The sequence below is a fragment of the Lactuca serriola genome, chromosome 4, assembly GCF_051521515.1.
Source record: "Lactuca serriola cultivar US96UC23 chromosome 4, Lser_US96UC23_V15, whole genome shotgun sequence".
Lineage (NCBI taxonomy): Eukaryota > Viridiplantae > Streptophyta > Magnoliopsida > Asterales > Asteraceae > Lactuca > Lactuca serriola.
In genome coordinates, this window is record NC_136411.1 from 160,391,642 (window position 1) to 160,402,789 (window position 11,148).

The following is an 11,148-nucleotide window of genomic DNA, read 5'->3' on the forward strand; positions in this document are numbered from 1 at the left end:
GGGTGCCATATGAGGGCAGGGCATGTGCCATTTTGATGGAGGAGGCGCACAGGTCGAGGTTTTCGATCCATCCCGGGGCCACTAAGATGTATTTGGACCTGAAAAGAGACTATTGGTGGCCCTGTATGAAGATGGATGTTGCGTGGCTCGTAGAGAGGTGCTTGACCTGTCGCAGGGTGAAGGCCAAGCACCAGCGTCCGCATGGCAAGTTGCATCCCCTTGAGGTTCCCGAGTGGAAGTGGGAACAAATTTCTATGGATTTTATCACCAAATTGCCGAGGACTGCGAGAGGAGTCGATGCAATTTGGGTGATCGTTGACCGGCTGACAAAGAGCGCTTATTTTCTTGTTATCTGTGAGAGCTCTTCCGCAGAGAGGCTGGCAGAGGTGTATGTGAGGGAGGTGGTATTGCGGCATGGTGTACCGATCGTGATTGTGTTAGATCGAGATGTGCGTTTCACTTCCAGGTTTTGGAAGAACTTCCATGAGGAGTTGGGTACTAGGATGCTTTTCAGTACCGCTTATCACCCACAAACAGACGGACAGAGTGAGCGGACGATTCAGAAGCTCGAGGACATGCTTCGGGCATGTGTATTGGATTTCGGAGGGAGTTGGGACACGTATTTTCCTATGGCTGAGTTTTCCTATAACAATATCCACCATTCGAGCATTGGTATGTCTCCCTTTGAGTTGTTGTATGGGAGGAGGTGTCGGACTCCCATCTGTTGGGGAGAAGTAGGGCAGCGAGTGATGGGCAGCACTGAGATAGTGTTGCGAACGTCTGAGCAGATACAGTAGGTCAGGTAGAGGTTGTTGACGACTTAGAGTCGTCAGAAGAGCTACACGGATAGGCGTCGCTCAGAGCTCGAGTTCCAGGTTGGTGATTTCGTCCTCCTGAAGGCGTCACCTTGAAAGGTGTGATCCGGTTCAGGAAGAGAGGCAAGTTGGGGCCTCGGTATATTGGTCCATTCCGGGTGATCGCGAGGGTAGGCAGGGTAGCATATTGTTTGGAGTTACTGTAACATCCCGAAAATTCAGAAGTATTGTTCAAGGGCTAAAGTGTAAATTAAGGCGGGGACTCGACGAGTAGGTATTCCGACTCCCCGAGTCAGAGCGGGATTTGGTCGCGGGTTAAGTGAGCAACTCGTCGAGTCAGTAGCTGGGACTCGACGAGTTGATGCTGAAAGAAGAAAACCCTAATCCTGGGGGTTGTGCCCTATATAAAGAACATATCATCCCTTTTTTTGCCTTCATACCACCCTTGAGAGGCTGAAAACCCTAGAAATCGAGTGGAACTCCATTGTTAGTAAAATTGGAGCTTTGGGAAATGAAATCTTGAAAAGGGAACCTGAAGACTAAGGGATTGCAGCAAGGGAGTGGTATAGATTCGAGGTCTACTTCAGTGGGATCTTGCATTGGAGGTAATAGATCTGTTCTTGAGCTTTTGTGCATCTAGATCTATCAATTGTGGGGTTTTTGGGGCATAAATGAGGTCCATCTCGAGTTTGGTGTACGATCTGAGGTTGCTACCTCATATCTAGGCTTGTAATGATCCAAGGAGCCATAAAGTCTATGTTTAAGAGATGTAGGTGAAGTTCTTTTGTCCCAAACCTTAGCCCAAGAGTGTATTATTCTTAGATCTCTTTGGATTCACGTAAAGTTTGCCACTTTACGTGATGGATGGGTTATAGGGGAGTGGATCTATGGTTTGGAGCCCCTACATGGCTTGGAAAGCCACTATATGGATTAAGAACTAGAGGTACTCGACGAGTTACATGGGTGAACTCGGCGAGTTCGATGAAGATAGACAGGAACTCGACGAGTTGGAAGAACAACTCGGCGAGTATGTTGAATGTTGCCTTGGACTCGGCGAATCTGTTATTGGACTCGACGAGTCTGGTCGTGGAGTCCTAACCTTTTTGGTTGAGCTGTGAATCGGTGAGTCGAGGGACGACTCGGTGAGTTGAGCGAGAAAGGACTCAGAGTTTGTTGGACTCGGCGAGTCTTGGGGCGACTCGGCGAGTTGAGTCGTGGACTGGGAGTGCTGAGTATAGGGACTCGACGAGTCAGCGGGTTGACTCGGCGAGTAGAGTCAGTCTGGAAGCTTGACTTTGACTGAGGACTTTGACTTTGACCAAGAGTTGACCAGTTGACCTCCGGGGGTATTTCGGTAAATATTGGTACTTATTGAGCTCAGGCTTTTGGTATTGATCAGTGGTGGAGTTCGTATCGGAGGTTGGAGCAGCGTGATCTTATCTTTTTAGTCATCAGTGGCGAGGTGAGTTATCGTCACTATATCAATAGGGTCTACGGCACCAAGGCCGGCCCTTTATCAGATTGTAATCCGGGTATCGTTGTTATGTTATTGCTTTGCTATGTTTGTATCCTGGTAGTTAGGATGGTATATGTTAGAGACCTGGTTAAGGTCGGTATCCTGGTATATAGGATGATGCTATGCTAGTGACCGGTTAAGTCGGTATCCTGGTTAGGATGATGTTATGTTATGTGATCTGCTAGATCGGTTTGATTGGATGTGAATTATTATATGATTGTATGTTTATGTGCACATGGTTGTTGGACTGGGGTTGGGTTGAGGTGGGTCCTGCTTTGTGTTGTAGGCCAACATACCCAGGGCAGACCGGTTATCCCAAAGGCCCTGTGAGCGGTCCGGATAGGCTGTAGGCCCCAACAGGGCGGACCAAACGTGCTGAGGCTCGGGGAGTGGACCAGGCCGACTGAAGGCCCGGTGCGGGCGGAACAGTCATACTGTAGACTCAGAGAGTGGACCAGGTGGATTGAATGCCCGGTGCGGGCAGACCAATCACACTGTAGACTCTATGTATATGGTTAGACTCGGAGGGTGGACCAGGTGGACTGAAGGCCCGGTACGGCGGACCAGTCACACAGTAGACCCGAAGTGCATGGCTGTTCTGTGTTCTGTTATGATATGACATGTTATGTGTATGGTATATGTGGTTGGTATTTTGGGGGTATCTCACTAAGATTTCGGGCTTACAGTTGTGGTTTAAATGTTTCAGGTATTTCAAGAGACCGTGGCAAGGCAAAGGCGTGATCGTACCGCTCCTCATGTTTATGTTTTATGATATGGTTATGGGAAGACTCTGATAATAATTGTATTGAAAACCTTTTTGTAATAACTTAACGAAACAGGGTTATTTTTGAAAAGTTTAAAATGGTTGGAATTTTTAGAGCGTTACAGTTACCTGCGGAGTTGAGCTAGATTCATGATACCTTCCACGTGTCTCAGCTGAGGAAGTGTATAGCCGACGAGTCGGCAGTGGTGTCGTTGGAGGATATCCAGGTGGACACGGGTCTGAATTATGTTGAGAGACCGATCGCGATCTTGGACCGGAAGGTCAAGGTTCTGAGAAACAAGGAGGTTCCACTGGTTCAGGTCCAATGGCAACATTGGAAGGGGTCCGAGCTTACTTGGGAGACGGAGTCAGAGATGTGGGAGCAGCATCCGGAGTTGTTTTCGGCATGATACTTCGAGAGCGAAGTCTGGTTCTAGTGGGGGAGAATTGTAACATCTCGAAATTCAGGTAAGGCTATTTAGCCCTTCCCCTTTTTCAAATGGTCAAGAGTAGTCCCTTGAGTGAGTCCTTGTAGCACATGAGTACGTTGGGCGTACCGGGGAGTACGCTGCGCGTACTCATGCACTTAAACTGGACGCAGACTCGCCTGGGTACGCCCAGCGTACCCAGGGTTACGCTGGGCGTAAAGGGTCCAGATGCAAACCCTAAATTTTTGGCTTGTGCACTATTTAAAGGATGCTAAGGCTCATTTCTCACCCTCCATATCAGAGAGTGAAACCCTAGGATAGCCTTCCATCGTCCTTAGCTTGAGTGTGTGTGTATTGGAGCTAAAAGTGCCTTGGTGTGTTAGTAAAGAAGAAGGAGAGGAGCTTGTGGAGGCTAGGTCTTGAAGTACAAGTTTGGACCTGAGATCTACAGAGGAAGGAGCTTCATTTAGAGGTATAAAGTTCAAAACTTTCCTCTTTATTTTGGTTGATGTTGCATGGACCATTTCTAGGGTTAAAAGTCCCAAAGGTGGAGACTTTATGAGTGTAATGGACTCCATGGACCTAGATCTGTCCTATTTCAGTGATATTTGTGTTATAGATCCATAAAAATCCCATCTTGGTCGTTGTTATAGGGTCATGCTTGAGTTATGAGGTTTCTAGGGTTGGAAATGGAATGATATGGGTGTTGGTGACTTGTTCAGCCATGCAAAGGCTTAAAGTCACTAACTTTATGGATTTAGAGGCTTAGAAATGGTCAGATCTAGAAGTTGGACGTGGGTCTTAACTGTTTAAGACCTCAAGTGCTTAGAGTCTAAAACTAGGCGTTACGCTGGGCATAATCCCAATACGTTTGGCGTAAGGGGTCGCGTACGCCGTTTCTGTGAAGACACCGGGTACGCCCAACGTACATGTTTGGTACGCGCAGCGTAGCCCGGGGAGTTGATTTTGTTGACTTTTAGGGTTTGGTCAACTTTAGGGTCTTTGAGCCATGGGAGGGGTAAAATGGTCTTTTACCCTTCTGAGAGTACTAAGAGGGAGATAGAATAGTCTAGCCTTGAGAGATGTATTGATTAAGAGTATTTATTTCGTATGATTAGGCGGAGGCTAAGCCAGATTATTACAGAGTTTGAGATTACCGAGTTACTCGAGGTGAGTCTTCTCACTATACGTTACCTAGAGTGGTAATTAGAGTTATGTGGCATAGTATTTTGTAGCTATTTATATGATGTGATACACTGCATTATTTCTATGTGATTTATGCTATGTATGTTTCAGAGTTTACAGAGTTAGGACCGGAAGGTCCACAAAGTTAGGAACAGAGGGTCCACAGAGTTATGGGACTGGAGGGTCCCACTGAGACACAGTGACCAGGGGGTCAAACAGAGTTATAGTCTCGAGTGGCTAATATGTGTTGTATGTGATATTTTGGGGAACTCACTAAGCTTCGTGCTTACAGTGTTATGTGTTATGTGTTTCAGGTTTTCAGATTAGTGGGACGGCACCGACTTGATTGTACACACCAGAGAAAGAGTTAAGATGATCCTGGAATAATAATGGAATTGTGCTTTGTAATTAAATAAAAGAGATTTTTTATAATATATGTTATGAAGAGTATGCATTTTAAAAATGAAAATTTGTTTTATATTTTCACATCGTTACAGGTTCCCATGTGGAAGTGGGAACATATCACCATGAACGTTATCACCAAATTTCCGAAGACAACTAAGGGTTTTGATTCTATATGGGTTATCGTGGATCGATTGACCAAGAGTGACCACTTTTTGGCTATCCGAGAGAGTTCTTCGGCCGAAAAGTTGGCCGATGTTTATGTCCGGGAGATCGTTGCTCGTCATGGAGTTCCAGTTTCCATTGCTTCTGACCGAGATGTTCAGTTCACTTCCCGATTCCGGCAGAATTTCCATGAGCAACTGGGCACGAGGTTACATTTCAACACTGCATATCATCTGCACACCGACGACCAGAGTAAGCAGACTATACAAAACCTGGATGATATGTTGCGGGCCTATGTTATTGATTTTGGTAGGAGTTGGGATTCCTACCTACCTATTGAGGAATTCTCCTACAACGATAATTATCACTCCAGCATTGGTGCTCCTCCATTTGAGCTCTTGTATGGTCAGAGATGTCGTACCGCGGTTTGTTGGGGAGAGGTTGGTCATAAGGTAATGGGAAGGACCGAAGTAGTCCTTCAAACCACAGAGCTTATCCATCCGATAAGGCAGAGATTGCAGACCGCTCAAATTCGGCAAAAGAGTTATGCTGACCGATGCCGATTTGAGTTGGAGATTCAGGTCGGCAATATGGTACTCCTAAATCTCTCACCCTGGAAGGGTGTGATATGCTTCAGGAAAATGGGGAATATGGGTCCCCGGTTTATTGGACCTTTTCGGGTGATTGCCAGGGTTGGCAAGGTAGCTTACAGGTTGGATTTGCCAAGCGAGCTCAGTCAGATCCAAAACACTTTCCATGTCTCTCAGTAGCGATAGTGTGTGTTGGACAACGAGGTGGTGGTTCCGTTGGAAGATATTCATGTTGATGAGCACATGGGCATAACTTCAATGTTTGATTAGGGGAGGGGAGGGGGCAAAAATATAATATGTATAAAAATTGGTAAACAGGGGGGGGGGCATAGCAAAAATTTTATATTTTTAGGCCTAAAATGTATAAAATGAAACTATAAGGACTATTTATAAACAAAAAACCAGGGAAGGGGGTGGGCACAACCCCCCTTGCCCTTATAAAGCTCCGCCAATGGATGAGCATCTAAACTATGTCAAGAGGCCGGTAGCTATTTTGGAAAGAAAAAGGTCATGCGCCAGAAGAAGATACCTTTGGTAAATGTACAATGGCAGCATTGGAGAGGCTCCGAGTGGACCTGGGAGCCGGAGGCTAAGATGTGGGAGCATTATGTTGAGTTATTTGTTGCCACCGACTTCGAGGACGAAGTCTAGTTTAAGTAGGGGAGAATTGTAACATCCCGATGATAAGGTTCTTCTAATTTTAACCCTATAATTTAATTATGTTGCGTTTTGGTCTATACGTTCAAGAGAGTGTGCAAAAAGAGCCCTAGTGGCATTTTCGTAAATAAGCCTTGGGGGAGTACGTCATGCATATACGTGTATGTCGAGCATACTAGGGCCCGCCCTAGTACGATGGGCACACATGTTGTACGTTGGGCGTACTTTCCAAAAATGGAAACCCTAATTTTTAGGGTTTAGCTTGTATTTAAACCCCATTATAACCTCATTTCCCCCTCACCTCATCAACCAGCTTTCTCTTAGATCGTTCTTGCAGCTGTAATTTGCCTTGTGGAGCCATTTCAAGCTTAAGAGTGTGTTTTTGTGCTTTGAAGAAGAAGGAAAGGAGTAAAGCTCGCCTTGGAGGAGCAAAGCACTTTGGATATAAAATTTGTACCTCATTGGCAACCTTTTTAAGGTATAAAGATTGGAACTTTATCCCTCCATCATATACATCTACAAATAGGTGTTTTAATGATGCTTTTTGGTCCCAAATGTTAGATCTTGAGCGTGGCATGTTCTTGACCCGTTAAGTTACCCTTTCAGACCCTAGGAGGGGTCTTAAGTCATAAAAATGGAGTCCCAATGGTTGGTTTTGTCCCATGCATGTTATGGAGAGTCTTAAGGCATTAAGATGTTGTGTTTTTATAGATTAAGCACTTAGTGAGCATGCAAGGTCATAAAGTTGGAAACATTATGACTCTAATGACATTTTGACCTTGGATCTGCATTGGGACGTGTTAAGACGTTGTATTAAGCACTTAATGGGAAAAAGAAAAGTTTGGGGTTACGCCGAGCGTACCTGGGTTACGCCCAACGTATGCAGTCAACGACCCCAATATGGTCAAATAGAGGAGTACGCCCAACGTACCTCTAGAGTACGCCCCACGTACGCTTGTTGAGTTGACTCGACTGGAATTGCTTCGGTTGCGTTGAATCAATTGATTTATGGTTTTTGAACAGTTTGACTTTGACTTTGACCAAGTTTGACCTTAAGGGTATTTTGGGATTTTGATTGAGATTGGTCATTTGGTTGGAATAGGTGTCGGTTAGAGTTGAGATTCGGAGTCGAGACCTCATCAGCTTTTGTCCAGTTTGTGACGTGAGTTCCCTCATTGTACTTGCGGGTCGAAGGCACCAAGGCCGACCCTTTGGATTTGATATCCTGTTATGTGATAGTATGTTATCGTGCTGTAGTGATCTGTTAGATCGGTATCCTGGTATATAAGATGATGGTATGCTTAGTGATATGTGATCTGTCTGACTGTTTATATGTTTATCTGTTATATGTGCAAATATTTGGTTGGTGGTTAAGGCTTTACTGCTTTGTGCGTAAGCCAACAGGCCGGGGGCATACCAACCGATGGTTGATTAGGCCTGAGGGTATTCCATCCCGAGGATGACAGGACCCGTTGAATATTGGCATTCCAACTCGATGGTTGATTGGGCATGGGGTATCCCAACCCGATGGTTGACTGGACTCATAGTATATTGCATTCCATCCCGATGGTTGATTGAGCCTGGGTATTCCAACCCGATGGTTGATTGGACCCGACATGTTGTTATCGTATATGTTATCTGGTTATGTGTTGGTACTTTGGGGGAACTCACTAAGCGTTGACCTACAATTTTGGATTATGTTTCAGTTACTTCGATGACCGCGGGAATGCGAAAGCGTGACTGTACACATCCTCTTGTTTATGACTTATGATTTTGGGAGACTGATGTTTGAAAATGTTTTGAAAACTATGATTGTAAACAATTTATGAATTCGGGTTGGTTTTGAAAGTTTAAATTTCTTGTGGTTCTATGGATGTTACAAAAACAACAAAAATATATATATATATATATATATATATATATATATATATATATATATATATATATATATATATTATTTTATTATTGTTATTTTTTTGAAAATGCAACAAATTAAATTAAAAAAACGTCAGCAGGGAGCTAGCAAAGGTACAACAGAGTAGTTATTAACATTGCAATCCCAAACACCATCTAAAATCATGAAATCCACATTGTTAGAGTAAAATTTTCTTCCACTATTTTTTTAATGACAATATAAATTTTATGAAGGAAAAGGGCCAGGGGAAAGCTAAACAATATACAGTACAAAATGAAATTGCAAAGCCGCCAACATAGTTTGTATACCCGAAGGGTAAAAATGTCATAGTTTGTAAACACCAAGATTATTCAAATTTAAAAATAGGTTCAACCGACTACCGTAGCTTCTTACTTTTGCAAAGAGAGGGGAAGAGGACTCGTCGTGTGGACAATGTTAAAACTTAAAACACAATAGTACGCTACATACACCCTTTTGACTAATTCTTACTCAATCTTATTTACAGAAAACAATGTCTTCATTTCACTTAATATTTTATACATTCTTTATTGCTTTTTACACAAACTTATACATGATGAATAGAATGTAGATAAGCATAGACAAATGTTTGTGGGGGATAGGCACAAGGAAGACAGTTGTTTCCCTCTGAGTGATTGTACTTTTAAACTATACACACACCTTTCTGCCAAACACATTTCATAATGAATTCCACTTTGAAAAAACAGAATGAATTGGCATATTCCCCATTGCAAATTCAGAACTCTATATATATATTGATTAAGTCAACTACTAGCTTTGACTATCTGTACTATTGACTTGATTCAACATACAAAAATAATAAAAGTAAAAAGAGATAGTGCAATTGGGTGGTAGTACTATTCAAATTCAGATTCAGATGAAAGTGAAAACTGTGTTTTACAATATCTTGATAATGACAAGTAAAATCCACAAACACTTTTTACCCCCCTTGCCCCAACATCTACCTACCAATACCATTCATTCTTAATCCTTAATTCTTAAACAAACATTCTTACTTACTAATTACTACTACTAATAAGTAATAGAATAATCCCAAATTCATATCATATCTTTTCTCTTTCTTATACTACCAGTAGGATCTGGGTTTGGATTGGAAAAGGTCTTGGGTTGACAATGGCGATTTCTGTGGGTTTATCAAGTTTTGGTGTTGATGATGATGATGGTCAACGTCAACCCAGCTAGGAGTGTCGTTGGGTTTTTGTGGTGCAAAAAAGTGGTGGAATGTTTGTTTATTGGGAATTTCATCGAGTTTTGTGTCGATTTGGATACTGGATTTGGTTTCTTCCGATGATTTTATGAAATCGATGTCTTCCTCTTTGTGTTGTTGCTGATTTTTGAGATTCTGAAAGTTGAAGTGAGAGTAGTTTTGATGATCAGATGAAGAAGGAGCATTAACAGTCATCTTTTGTGAGGTGTATGGATCGTTTTGTGGGAAGAAAACCGATCTCTCATCTTGCAAGTACCTATATTCATTCATCCATTCGATAAAACAAAACCCTAATTCAACTCAAACATCGGAAAAGTTGCAAAAATCGCAGAAAACGAACCTGTAATCGATGAAGTTGGTCTGAATAGGAGACGATCGAGTGTGGAGGGTGGTGTTGTGGTACGTAAGATGATCAGAAGGCGAGATCGATTTCGAGATATTTGTGGTTGTCGTTAATGGCGATGAAGAAACGTTAGCAGTAGTAGACGAAGAAGACGAAGTAGCAGTAGAAGAAGAAGAAGGGAATTCCACAGGCTTTCTTGAACGATTACGACCACGATGCATATGTCGCTCACAGTATTTCGAATCTGGGTACGCTTCCTTCGAACACCTCCATTTTTTTCCATCTGTTCTTCTACATCTTCCTGGTTCCATATCGATTTTCCTTCCCCCAATTTGATACAATTGATTATACTGAAAGTTTCCCTCCCATACTCCAACTACAAACAAAACACAATCAAATCATACAAAAAAAACACTCAAGAATCAAAGAAAAAAAACCTAGGGTTTGAACTTTTAATCAATTTCCTTACATTGATTAGAGGGATTCGTAAAGGAAGAGTTGTATAAGCTTCTTCTGACAGACAAAATGAGATGAGTAGGTACAGGAACACCTGAAACCATGTATTTGTAGATTAAAGCTTGCTGTTCCAGTTCTTCCCATTGTGCTGCTGTGAAAAGATTTAGGTTACTACCACTACTCATCATCTTGTCTCCTTGATTCAAACTCTTGGTTTAATAAACCACCTCTGAGATACTCTGGTGTTGGGAAGATGGGGTTCCTATGTATATAGGGGTAGGGGTACTATACCCCCCACCTCCACCCCCACCCCACCCCACCCCACCCCACCCCTTCTCTCTTCTGCACTCAACTGTGTAAATTTGTTGTGTTCTTGAGGGGTCCCTTCACCTCACACAACACCAGATTTCACTCAGTCATTGTTTGCTACCTATGTATCTCTGCCACCTTTACGGAAATTCATATTACATAATACACATGTACACCAAGATTTAAATGCATGTCATACACTGAGTGACTGACTGTTTTTTTTAATTATATTTTTATAAAATATCTGTATGTTATAAAATGTTAAAAGTATACATATATAATAATGTGGAAGAATGGAGATAGTTGTGTTGAAAGACTGAAACATATCACATGCAAAGAAAGAAAGATTGAAAAAGTT

General features: G+C 42.7%; 1 protein-coding gene across 1 annotated transcript; it reads right to left on the reverse strand.

Annotated features, from left to right (window-relative positions):
* Positions 1-9,290: 9,290 nt before the first annotated feature.
* Positions 9,291-10,780, reverse strand: LOC145102853 (uncharacterized). The gene is made up of 3 exons (XM_079040338.1): positions 10,495-10,780; positions 10,023-10,401; positions 9,291-9,938 (listed from the first exon to the last, which is right to left on the reverse strand). The coding sequence occupies exons 1-3, from the start codon at positions 10,667-10,669 to the stop codon at positions 9,542-9,544; spliced, it is 951 nt and encodes a 316-aa protein (XP_078896464.1). The 5' UTR covers positions 10,670-10,780; the 3' UTR covers positions 9,291-9,541.
* Positions 10,781-11,148: the final 368 nt, after the last annotated feature.

Bases quoted from the DNA above. Each gene is read 5' to 3' on its own strand.
- LOC145102853 (XM_079040338.1), bottom strand. From the start codon at position 10,669: ATGATGAGTAGTGGTAGTAACCTAAATCTTTTCACAGCAGCACAATGG. The intron at 10,402-10,494 runs GTAAGGAAATTG...TTTTGTTTGTAG, and splicing joins TACGAATCCCTCTAATCAAT to TTGGAGTATGGGAGGGAAAC. The intron at 9,939-10,022 runs GTTCGTTTTCTG...GAATGAATATAG, and splicing joins ACCAACTTCATCGATTACAG to GTACTTGCAAGATGAGAGAT.